This window comes from Lucilia cuprina, chromosome 2 (assembly GCF_022045245.1).
Source record: "Lucilia cuprina isolate Lc7/37 chromosome 2, ASM2204524v1, whole genome shotgun sequence".
NCBI lineage: Eukaryota > Metazoa > Arthropoda > Insecta > Diptera > Calliphoridae > Lucilia > Lucilia cuprina.
In genome coordinates this window covers 5,492,426-5,505,052 of record NC_060950.1, presented here as the reverse complement: position 1 = coordinate 5,505,052, position 12,627 = coordinate 5,492,426, and the positions used below count along the sequence as shown (strand labels likewise).

The following is a 12,627-nucleotide window of genomic DNA, read 5'->3' as shown; positions in this document are numbered from 1 at the left end:
CTAATCTCTTTATAATTTTTTACCCCTTCAACTTAGTTTTTTTTTTTTTTAGTTTTTAGTCATAGAAATTGTTTCAAAAAGTTTTTTTTTTTCTTAAATTTTTCCTCCAAAACAATTATACAATAACTCATCATCTATATTTTCACAAAACAAAATGTTAAAGTAGAAAAGGAATATATATTGCTAACCTCTTTATTCAATAAGATAAAATGTAAACAAATCAATATCAAAGAAATACAAATAAATAAATAAATAAATAATATTCATTTCATATTCATTACAAAAAAACACCATTGATTTTACTTGTTAATTTCGTCCAGAAATTTAATTTTTTTCAAACAAAGTTGAATATATTCCTATTATTTCAAATTAAAATTTTCAACACAGCATTTTCGAGGTTCGTTATAAAAAGAGACATTTTATGAAATTATACTTGCGGGACTGTAAAAGTAGTTCGCTTTATCCTATAATTCGTTATTACCGAATTCATAATAAACAAGTAGGAAAGTATGGTCGGGCATGGCCGACCATATAATACCCTACACCATGAGTAATATGCTCATGGTGTAGGGTATTACTTTTCATAAAATTTTTATTTTTTGTAAAGAAACTTTTATGTTGAATATTATTATAATTCCAAAATATTTAAGCAATTTATTGATAAAAAATAAAATTTCTAAATGAGGCTTTATATAGGTCAAATATGGGCCGATCCTCGGTAAATTTGGGAAAAGGATATATTTCTAAATAACAGTTAGTTTTGTTGAGTTTCATTGCGATACAAATGGTTACAAGTCAATTTTAGACGTTTAAGTCATTTTTTGAAGGGGTGGTTTGTATGGGGGCTAGGGTCAAATATAGGCCGATCTTTACAAAAATCTACAGTGTCATTTATACTTATATAAAACTTATTTATGCTAATTTTTAGAGAGATAGCAGTATATTTGACGTAATTATGGCATAAAAAGTTCAAATCGGGAGGTACGGTTTTATGGGGGCTAGGTGAAATAATGGACCGATTTCAACCATTTTCAATAGGCTTCGTCCTTGTGCCAAAAAACATGCTTGGTCCAAATTTCATCAAATTATCTTGAAAATTGCGGCCTATACCTTGCTCACAAGGTTTACATGGACAGCCGGACAGACGGACATGTCTTAATCGACTCAAAAAATGATTCTGAATCGATCGGTATACTTAAGGGCATTGGAACAATATTTTGGTATGTTACAAACATCATCACAAACGTATAATACCCTCCCCACTATAGTAGTCTAGGGTGTAAATATCAGGACTTGAAAAAGATATCGCAATAACTGAGAATTCGTTATAAACGAGATTGACTGTAGTTAGATTTTAGTGCGATACACCAGACTTGACTGTGCACGACATACAATCACGGATATTTTTTATGGTCAACTATAAGCTGCACTGTCTCAGGGAGACTTTTATATCGTGCAGACATATAAAAAAATTTTATCATCCTTAGCTGTGCACAGCACTGAAAAATAGAATATATTTTAACATCCCTGCTTTCAAAAACAGCTGACTTTGTTTTTCCACGACTTCTTTTCTTTTGACGGAACACTTTTTCTCTGCTTAATTACCGTGATAAAAATAGAAAATGGAAAGAAAAAACAAAAACCATGAAAACTAGAAGCAGCATAGAAGAGCAAACATGGTCTTCTAGTTCATATTATCTGATAGCAGTTGTAGTAGTAGTATTTAGAGTAGTTGTCTTATCATTATTATTTTATTTGTGTCGAAAGAAAAACAATTTAATGTGTGTTAAATGTTTAACACGCGCTACAGCAACATAAATAACAATAATAATAATAAAAAAATAAAGAACTCTAGTGGCTCACAGAGAGGGGCTGCATTTGAAATAAATTGAATAAAGAATTTTCAATAAGAATTTTCACAAGGTTAGACAAAGGTCATTGAATTAAAAAGGAAAACAGGATTATTTTATACTTAATCCAATAAAACATATAAAATGGCTTTATTATTAAAAAATCTTAAACCTCAAAACTTTAAATTGCCTCTAGCGATAGCTATTAGACAACAGAGATGGCAGCATAATCAAAACAACAGGTAAAAAGTTAATTATTTGCAGTGAATTAAAAACAAACTGATTGTATAACATTTTTATGACACTTTCTTTAAAATAGTGATTATGATTTGGTAGTCGTAGGTGGTGGCATAGTGGGTGTTGCTTCTGCTAGAGAAATTTTACTTAGACATCCGTCTCTGAAAATTGCTATTCTCGAAAAGGAGGCAAAATTAGCCACACACCAAAGTGGTCACAATTCTGGTGTTATACATGCTGGCATTTACTACAAGCCGGGCACTTTGAAGGCTAGACTCTGTGTAGAAGGTTTGAATTTGGCTTATAAGTATTTGGATGAAAAGAGAATTCCCTACAAGAAATGTGGTAAACTTATTGTGGCCACTAATGATGTGGAAGTGACACGTTTAATGGATTTGCATGATAGAGGCATTAAGAATAAAGTACCTGATTTACAATTGATCGATGGTGACAAAATCAAAGAAATTGAACCCTATTGTGAGGGTGTTAAGGCCTTGTGGAGTCCTCATACTGGTATTGTCGACTGGGGTCTAGTGACTCAATACTATGGTCAAGATTTCAAACAAGCTGGTGGTGATATTTTCCTAGACTATAAGGTAAATTAATACAATTTTGTATGAAGTGTTTTCAACTTCATTTTGATACTTTAAAGGTTACCAAATTCACTGAATCTGGTGATGCTGAATATCCTGTCACTATTCATGGTGGTAAATCACACCAAGTAGTACGTACTCGTAATGTTTTGACCTGTGGTGGTTTGCAATCAGATTTATTGGCTGAAAAGACTGGCTGTCCTCGTTCTCCTCGTATTTTGCCTTTCCGTGGCGAATATTTGCTTTTGTCTAAGGAAAAATCTCACATGGTTAAGGGCAATATCTATCCGGTACCAGATCCCAGATTCCCCTTCTTGGGTGTCCACTTTACACCCCGTATGGATGGCAGTGTTTGGTTGGGTCCCAATGCCGTTTTGGCTTTCAAGAGAGAAGGCTACACGTAAGTTGTTTTTTTAATATTTTAAATAAACAAAAATGTTTTGAAAATAACTACCTGAAGCTAGGTAGAGATAAAGAAGTGATTATCATACGTAAACTTTCGAATGTTTTATATTTTTTTGTTATTTATAGTAATTTTTATTTTATATCTTGTTTTGTTTTTAGTTGGGGCGATATCAATCTCCTAGAACTTTTCGATGCCTTACGTTATCCCGGTTTCCTTAAAATGGCTGCTAAATATATTGGTTTCGGTTTGAGTGAAATGAGCAAATCTGCCTTTATACCTCTACAAGTTAAAGAATTACAAAAATTCATTCCCAACATTACCGAATACGATGTCAGTCGCGGTCCCGCCGGTGTAAGAGCACAAGCCATGGATATGGATGGTAATTTAGTAGATGACTTTGTTTTCGATCGCGGTACAGGTACCGATGCTTTAGCTAAGCGTGTTTTGCATTGCCGTAATGCTCCGTCGCCCGGTGCTACCAGTAGTTTGGCTATTGCTAAAATGGTTGCCGATAAAATTGAACAGGAATTCAATATTGGCAAGTGATACGAATGACAAACGAAAATTTACAGTGAAAAAACTGTAAAAATAATAGGGCTGAATAGTTGTTATTTCAACGTCTAACTAAATGTTGTTTAATGTAAGAAAATGCATTTGTTTTTTGTATTAATTTTTAACCAAAGCAATAAAAAACAATAAATTTTTATTTATAACGAAATGTTGTGAAAGTTTTTAAATGTATAGCTGGCTTTAGAAGTCTTGTTAGTGGTCAAATTCTTTAAGACTTTTGTCAGCAGTTACAAGTATTTCAATAATATTCGTCTTTACTTACCCAGCTTATGAAGCAACATTCAAGTAATTGCAGAACTGGAGCTAGAAATTGTTATCAGCTGCTCGGAAGGATTTGTTTAAAAAGTTTAATTCATTTTCTTTAAATTATGACAAAATTGATTGTCATCTAACAGGGAGATAGTGGCAATTGCCTGTTTAATCGTTAATTTGTTAAAAACACTTGATACACTAGATAAATTAAGATTTTCTTAAATAATATAAACTAAGAACACAATATTTAAATTTATTTTTTAGTAGTTAACACAATATTCTTTCAACAACTTTTGTTATTTCCTTAATTTGTTTCTTTTATGCATAAAACTGCTTAAAATGTTACTAATTTTAAAACAAATTAAAAAAAACAATACTTTGCACTATTAAATAACTATTTAGTTAATTTTTAAAAGATTTTTCTACACAAAAAGAAGAAATAAACATTTTCACATTAAAATTGCCGCGTATTTTTTGCAAAATGCCAATTGGAAAGCATTTTATGTGTTGCCAACTTATTGATTGACACTTGATTAAAGAAAAAGGAGTGAGAGAGAGAATTAAAACAGAAAGGAAATAAAATTGTAAAAATGCGGAAAATGGTTGTATTTTTGTATGGAGTTGTGTTTGGCGCAAATATTTACTTTTTTAAGGTTATAACATCAGCTAATTACCTTGGAAAAGGGAAAGTTATTATTGTTGAAATCAAACAATTTTCTAATTGATTCTAATTGTTTACAATTCTAGTCGAGTTTTACTTCTATTCGATTATAGTTCTGAATAGTCTTGAACTTATTTTTACTAGGGTTCTATAAATCGACTTTCGAATAATCGAACAATCGACTTTTTGTCGAAAAAAGTCGAAAAGTAGAAGTCTGCTATTTTGTTCTGAAAAAGCCGATAACTCGACTATCGTCAATGAAAAAAGTTGAAAAGTCGACTTTGTAAATAAAAGTCGAAAAGTCGGAAAGAGTCGAAAAGTCGAAATAAGTCGGAAAAAGTCGAAAAAAGTCGAAAGAAGTCGAAAAAAAATCGAAAATAGTCGGAAAAAGTCGAAAATAGTCGAAAAGTTGGAAAAAGTCGAAAATAGAAAGTCGAAAAAAAACTCAAAAAATTGCAACAAATAGAAAAAATATAAATAAATTTTTTTATTAATAATAATAATATAATGTTAAATGGCAACATTATAAATTTACGTTTCTGTCAACTTTATAAATTTTTAACTCTGGTCGGAAAAATTCGAAAATAGTCGGAAAAAGTAGAAAAAAGTCGAAAAAAGTCGGTAAAAGTCGAAAAAAGTCGAAAAAAGTCGGAAAAAATCGACTATTTATAAAATATTAAAGCTACGTTCACAATGCTGGAGTACTCCACTCTGCACTCCAGCAAAAAAATGTTAACTGTTCAAAATACAGAGTGGAAAATTTTCAAAACAATTTGTCAAATAATGTACATTTGTCAAAACAACAAAAATAAACAAAATATTTAAAATAATAAAAATTTATTAAAATTTATATTTTGGAAGAAGAATTTGGATTTTGGATGCTTTTCAAACAATATTTCGATCCAACAAGGACCTGCAACTTTTAGAATGCAATAATTTTATTCCTGGCAGCAAAATTTATGTACATTTCCTATTAATTTATAACGAAAAGTTGCATTCTTCAAATTGGAAGTTGGAAAATGTACAAAAAAAGTTTTCCAACTTGGAAACCTGATTATCTGAAATATTATATACATAGATGGATCAAACCTATTAATATACCATCAAGTTTTTAAACGTTACAACCTATTTTTCTATATTTTGTTTGAGTTTTTTTATGATTTCTCCTCACTCTCCCTCAAGTTTTTTAATGATGCCCTATTTTTGATTAATCCCTTCCAATTCCTCTGCAATCACCCATACCCTTTCATGAACAGTTTACCGTTAATAATGTCGATCCTATCCAGCACTTATCCTTTGTAACCTGTCTCGTCTAAATAGTGTTCAACCTGTCCTGTCCTCTATATGTAAACAAATCCCTTCGGCTTTACCTAACATCTTTCCTGCAAAAAAACATCATTCATTTTCCAAGAACACACTCAAAATGTGCTTATTTATTAAAAATATTGAAAAAAAATTTCTCGATTTTTGACAAATTTTTAGTTTTTTAATTAACATTTGTCATGTTAGTATTAACATTTTCATGTTAACTCCAGAGTGAAAATATTCTACACTCTGGAGTAGAAATTGTTTGACTCTGGAGTGGATTAAAACGAGATAGTCAAATTTGAAATTATATTGATATGAAAAAGAAAGAAATACAATTTGCTGGAGTGTGGAGTACTCCAGCATTGTGAACGTAGCTTAAAAGTCGAAAAATCGACTTTAAATTAAATGAAAAAAGTCGAAAAATCGACTTTTAACTAAATGCAAAAAGTCGAAAAGTCGACTTTTCGTTTTAACTATAGAACCCTAATTTTTACTTTAGTTTTATTTCCGTTCTTTTTTATTTTACCAAGAAAAAAAGTTAGGAATAAATAAAAATAAACTTTATTTACACAAAATTAACAAACAACGTTTTTTCAATTCATTTCTAAAATATGGTTTTTTAAGCTTCTCTTAGGTTTATCATGTATACCCATTATTTTAATTTCTTTAGTCAAAGTTGCTCCTTGTTGGTGTTGCTCTAAAGCATTACGGAAAAGTTCTTGACATTTTTCCGACAAACATTTCAGACCATTAGAAGCATGCAAACGTATCGTTTCATCGTTTTGCTCTAAATTCACCAAATATTTCAATAGACGATAAATAGGTAAAAGCATTTCTTCATAATCGAAAAGATTATCCATGCCTGACAATAAATCACTTAAAACCATAACAGCAGCCCTTTTGGCAGGCAAATATTTGCCCGTAGATAATTCACAGTCGATAAGATTTAAAAGCTATTAAGAAAAATTAATTAAAGTCAAGATAGTAATAAAGAAATGTATTAAACATACTTCTTGGAAATAATTATGAACCTGATAGGTTAATAAACGGCACATTTGAGCTAGATTGGAAAAGGCAGAAAAACGAAATTCATCCAACGAAGAACGGCAGCCGCTCATAAAAGCATTTAAAAGAACACTTTTATATTTATAGCACAAAGGACCTAAAACAAGAAACATTTAAAAATAAATTATTTCTAAAAATTAAGCAATTATAAGTGTTTTACCTAATTCTCTTGATGTTTTCAAAATAGCCTCGCCTATCACCAATCTATAATCCATGGCAGCTGCTTCATTCAAATACTCATCTGCTAATAGTTCCAAAACCTCCGTTTCATTAACATTAACCAAAGCCACGAATAATCTAACGCAATTAAGGAATGTATACGATTCGGGAGATTTTAGAGTATTCAAGGCCAATGCTGTTAATAAGTGACAATTGGAAATAGCAAATTCGTCACGTTTATTCAAAAGTTTTAACATCTTTTCAATACCCTCTACTTGCAAATATGACTCGTTAGCTTCAATAAGTGAGCGAGCTTCTTCGAAAGCATTTTTCTTTAAATTGTGATAAGTAAATGTTTCCTCTCCTTTAAGAATTTTTAATAGGCAACGTATTTGATATTTTAGATTTTCATTTTGTAGTTGAGACTCAAGTTGTTTTAGGGGTTTAAATAGATTATTTTGCAAATCTTCCAGATGTGTAGGAGAATTTTCAATAATTTCTCTTATTAAAATTAATAAAATCATTAAGACCGCTGAATTGATTTCTGTTTCAGCTTTAACTTTTGCAGTTATTTCAGCGTAGGCGCTTAAAATGTCTTGTAATGTTCTTAAAAGTTCTAGAATATTATCATTTATTAGAGTTTTAAGCGGCTGATACTGTACCAGTGTTTCTAAAGCCTTTATAATTTGAAATTTATTTTCATAAATTTGTGAAAAATCTCTTAGGATTTTATTATAAATATCTTCTTCTGTTTGCAATAGATCAAAATTTGAGGCAGTGCTTGAGCTGTCAGGAGAATCCAATATTACTGAGGGCACCAGCTGTAGCAGTATGATGAAATGTTGATAAATTAATAGATTATAGTTAGAATTTTTGAGTATAACTATTAATGTAGACAAGTGATTTTGATTGTTGGACATTAATTCCAATTTTTCATTAGAGACTTGACTTAACTTTAGTTCCTGCAGATTTAAAGGATTCTCTTTAAGATGTATGGTAGAATGTAGAGGAAACCATTCTGGGGGAAATGTTTTCAAAGCCACAGATTCAACAATATGTTTAAGTTCTTCTTTAGAGCGATTGTTAAGTATTTTTAATATTAAAGACTGTAAATGGTTTTTTAAAGTTTCCTGATTAACATGACCCTCTAGTTGGCTGTGAAGATCCATGAATAGTGGTAAATAAGGCATGATTAAATCACTAGGTAAAGTGGTTATTGAGGAAGTACAGAAAATATGATATAGTAGAGATATTAAATTTACAAAGTCTACCCATTCCATAGCTACCAAGTTCATTTGTTGCACTTCAGTTAAAGGCTTTATTGTATTTTCAAGCCATTTGTTTATAAAGTCCTTATTTTCAGTTTTATTATCGTAGAGTTTTCTCAATGATAGTATTGCTGCACCCATAAATCCCGACAACTCCTTGTTTTTTAAACTGGCGTTAAGAAATTGCAAAATTTGTTTAATCAAAGATTGTTGAGCTTTTATTGAAAACTGCGGCTGACCCACTAGATTGGCGACCATTTCATCTAGTGACTGTTCCTCGCTACGTTGCGATTCTGCCATGGCATACAACAAAGCCAAAAAACCACCAGGTGACCAAAGTCTCAATAACATTTCACGGTGTACTCTTTGTTTGAGATTATTAGGTAAAATGGAAAACAATAACATTAAATTGCGATAGTACAATTTTTTGGGTAATTCTAACCATAACTTTTGCAGTTTAGTTTGTAACTTAGCAATATGTGTCAATTCCAAGTGATACTCTTTAGCATCATAAGCTAAAAGAAGACTAAAAATGGCAGCCATATACCATAAATGCACCTCATCTAAAGATTTGCCCACATGTAAAGGTTTAATGTATATTAACTGAGAAATTATTTCCACTGAAAACTCCAAACGAAAAAGATTTGCCTCACCCAGAGCATTTCTTTGGAATAGACCACCTTTTTCTTTATAAAATGTTTTCTGCAAGTTTTCTTGTAATGTTAGGGAAGCAACTTCTGTAAGACTGGAAATTATTAAGCTTTTATATTTTTCAGACACCAAATCCTCTTTAGCTTCGCTAGAAAAATTGCTGTTCTTACAAATTGCCAATAACATTTTAAATGTATATAAACAATATAGGAAATTATTATCGACTTTAGTACATATTTGCTGTAATTTACTTTGTAGTTCTTGCAAGTTTTCTTGGCTTAAAATGTCTTGCACTAACTCCTCAGGAGTTAATTTAATATACTGTTGCATGACTTTTAAATTGTTATTTAAACGTTCATCCACACTCAAATTAATATTCTTAGGAGCTGTTAAAAAAATTATATACAGTGGGAGTTAATTGTCAAGTATTTGTTAATACTAACCTCCAACCATTGGAAACTGCAAAGCTTCTAATATTAGCCAATATTTATTAATATTAGCCATTTTTTAATTGTCTTTTCGGTAATAAATAGAAATTTCAAAATTTTTCTGTAAATAAAATAATTTTTGTTTACAAAACAATGTGGAATGTCATAATAATGAGGCATTCATTAAGGATTGATAACTCCAAATGTCTTGTGTTATAAGGTTGGCAAGGCAATCAATGGCAAACCGTTTTTAAAAACCATCAAATTATTACTAGAAAAGGCTGCCAAAATTAATTAGAATTATATATTATTATTAAATCATTATATATTATTATTAAAACTTTGTAATTTTACAATAAATAAATATTTTTTTTAGTTATTTCCCAAAAAATTTAAATCAAGTAATTAAAGAAAATCACCAAATCTCTTCATTAGCTACACTGGTTAACTGTCAATATTCTTATTAGCAAGGCGCATTCAAATGGTGTAGTCAATTGAACAGCTGGTTAGTCATTATTCTAGTGTAGAGTTACCTAATGCTGAAGAAATACTAGTACTTAATTGTTTATTAAAAATTCAATTTTAATTTTTTAACTTTGTTTTAAATAAAAACCCCTATTGTGGTTAATTAATTAAACATATTTAAGTTTCTGCCCCAAATTATGTAAAATTTATTTTTTGTAAAAATTAACAAATTTTATTCTGAATTAATCGGTTCTTTATAAGTAAGTTGTCGCCGGCTGAGTAAATACTTCAAATGAATTGCGTTATGTACTTTGTTTTGCGGAAATTTTTATATATAAATATGAAAACAAAAACAAACTCTGGCAACTACAATGACCAGACAAACGAAAAAATTATCAGCTGATTAAATAACACCACCTTATGTAAATTCGCCTCTTATGTATTTTTGTCGTTTTTTTCCACTAGAATTGACATCACCTTATAAATGCGCCTTGCTTACTAGTTTTCTGTGTGAATTTCTCCTTTGTGCAATTGCTCGAAAATTTTGTGAATTTTTAATATTTTATTTTACTAAAATAATTGTAAAATGCTTCTCCAAATACTTAAAAAATAATGAGTGCTTAAATGCTTAATATTGTGAAAAAATACTAAGCTTATTGTAACAAATAAGCAATACGTGAAAAATCAATGAAAATTGTATTACTTTTCAACTGTGAAAAAAAAGAAAAGAAAAAATGTAAAAAGATTTTTTGCTAATGCAATAATAAAAAAAAACTTAATAAATTTACTTTTTAATGCGCAGATAAAAAGTTAAAGTAAATGCCAGTTTAGTGTAAAAAATGAAAACGAAGCAATAGCAAAAATAATAAAATTACAATTATTTTACCTCAAAGTGATTTTTTAATTGTATTTTGCATACTTGGCACAATCAATAAACTGCAAGTTGACCGTCAACGTTTTACAGGCAGTAGAAAGAAGAAAAAAAAGCTATAGACGTCGGCAGAGACGTTACTGCTATTAAGAAGAAGAAAACAATAACAAAAAAACCTAACTGCACACTTTCCGTGACAGCGGAGAAGTGAACGTCTTAATAATATATTTTCTTTATTTTTTGGCAAAAGTAGAATTTTTTTTTATCCTTTTGGAAACTTTTAAAATACTTGTTACCTTGAACGAGTTGTTTACTATAATAAATATACTTAAAGAACGTTGAAAAAAACAGCTGTCATTACGACTGAGGTAAAACTTACGGAATACCTGTTATAGTTTTCCAATTTAGTTTATTCTTTAGTTGTGAGCAAAATGAAGAAAATCTTTTCCAAGTTTGATAAAAATGAAAAACTCGAATCACATCATCATAATGTTTCTTCGTCAAAGGAAACCAACAGCAGTTTTGTTGGTAAAGTATTTACCGTTGGACGTGTCACGGTCACCATAGAGGATGTATTGGCTGAAGGTAAGTTTGTGGCGAAAATATTAGCAAATACCTAAGTAGTATATAAAAATTAATCTATAAAGAATAACTGGGTTATTTTGATGTTTCTTTTTAAAGAAAAGTAATAAAGTTTAATTACATCAACACATGGGTTGCTTAATTTTTTCGCGATAAGATTAGATAAAGAAATAAGAAAAAAAAAAGCACAACAACTGTTCTTTTGGTATTTTTGGAAGAATTGGCCTTACGTCCAATCAAAACTACATTTTCTTATCATTTTATCATTTGCCTAGTTGAGTTTCTTATCAAATATACGTGAAGCTTAATTTTTAGAATTGTTTTAATCATGATAATACTGCATTGACTATAAAATGATTCTGACAATTTTTCATCGTCATTATCGAACTCACATGTATAATATACATTTTATCAAACTAAATGACACCCTTAATTCTGTTGTAAAAAGTATAACAAGTTTTTTTTTTCTGCCCTTTTCACAGAAATTGCTTGTTTTTTACGCAATCTATATTTTATATGAAATAAAGAAAAAAATTTTGTAGAATTTGATTTGTTATAACATCTTTTTATCATATTTCTAAAAATTCCTTGCAGCCAATAAAAATATTCAATTAATTAAAATTTTTGATTTTAATATGTTTTTTTTATATCTCGAATTTTTAGTAAAAATATCAAAAATATATACCTATTAGATAAAAATTTAAGAAATTTACCTCAGTTTTTCCTTAGTTTTAATTTAGAAAACTTAAAAATTTGAAGATAATTTTTCGAGTTTTAAATTTTTTTTAAATAATTTATTTTAAAAGATTAAAAAAAAAATTTCTAAAATGAAATATTTCGAATTTTTAAAATATTAGAAATTTTGAAATAAAACAAACATTCTACTTACTAGTAGGTTTCTATAAATCGACTTTCGAATAATCGAACAATCAACTTTTTGTCGAAAAAAGGCGAAAAGTCTAAGTAGACTATTTTGTTTCAAAAAAGTCGATAACTCGACTATCGTCTGTGAAAACGTCGAAAAGTCGACTTTGTTAATAAAAGTCGAAAAGTCAAAAAGTCGAAAAGTCGAAAAAATCGAAAAAGTCGAAAAAAGTAGAAAAAGTCGAAAAGTTGGAATAAGTCGAAAACTCAAAAATTTTTAAAAAAGTGGAAAAAAGTCAAAAACTCTAAAATAGTCGGAAAAACTCAAAAAATAGTCGGAAAATAGTCAAAAAGTCAAATTTAGAAAATAGTTATAGTCGAAAAGTCGACTTTTAAT

At 29.5% G+C, this 12,627-nt stretch overlaps 3 protein-coding genes across 5 annotated transcripts in view; 2 read left to right on the top strand and 1 right to left on the bottom strand.

The window, feature by feature from the left end:
- Positions 1-1,654: 1,654 nt before the first annotated feature.
- On the top strand, positions 1,655-3,804 carry LOC111679528 (L-2-hydroxyglutarate dehydrogenase, mitochondrial). Its single transcript, XM_023441100.2, has 4 exons — positions 1,655-2,092; positions 2,170-2,683; positions 2,740-3,080; positions 3,245-3,804. The coding sequence occupies exons 1-4, from the start codon at positions 1,995-1,997 to the stop codon at positions 3,630-3,632; spliced, it is 1,341 nt and encodes a 446-aa protein (XP_023296868.2). The 5' UTR covers positions 1,655-1,994; the 3' UTR covers positions 3,633-3,804.
- A 2,615-nt stretch (positions 3,805-6,419) lies between these two features.
- Positions 6,420-9,666, bottom strand: LOC111679534 (transport and Golgi organization protein 6). Its single transcript, XM_023441106.2, has 4 exons — positions 9,464-9,666; positions 7,103-9,406; positions 6,888-7,039; positions 6,420-6,830 (listed from the first exon to the last, which is right to left on the bottom strand). Exons 1-4 carry the CDS (start codon positions 9,522-9,524, stop codon positions 6,471-6,473), a joined length of 2,877 nt encoding a protein of 958 aa, XP_023296874.2. The 5' UTR covers positions 9,525-9,666; the 3' UTR covers positions 6,420-6,470.
- A 732-nt stretch (positions 9,667-10,398) lies between these two features.
- Positions 10,399-12,627, top strand: part of LOC111679536 (AP2-associated protein kinase 1) — a 28,620-nt gene continuing 26,391 nt past the window's right edge. The window contains exon 1 of one of the 3 annotated variants that reach the window (XM_023441108.2): positions 10,399-11,369. In XM_023441108.2, the coding sequence (XP_023296876.2) occupies positions 11,216-11,369 (154 nt within the window). In that variant the 5' untranslated portion in view covers positions 10,399-11,215. The remainder of the gene's footprint in view (positions 11,370-12,627) is intronic. The other 2 variants (XM_023441109.2, XM_023441110.2) reach the window with 2 other exon arrangements.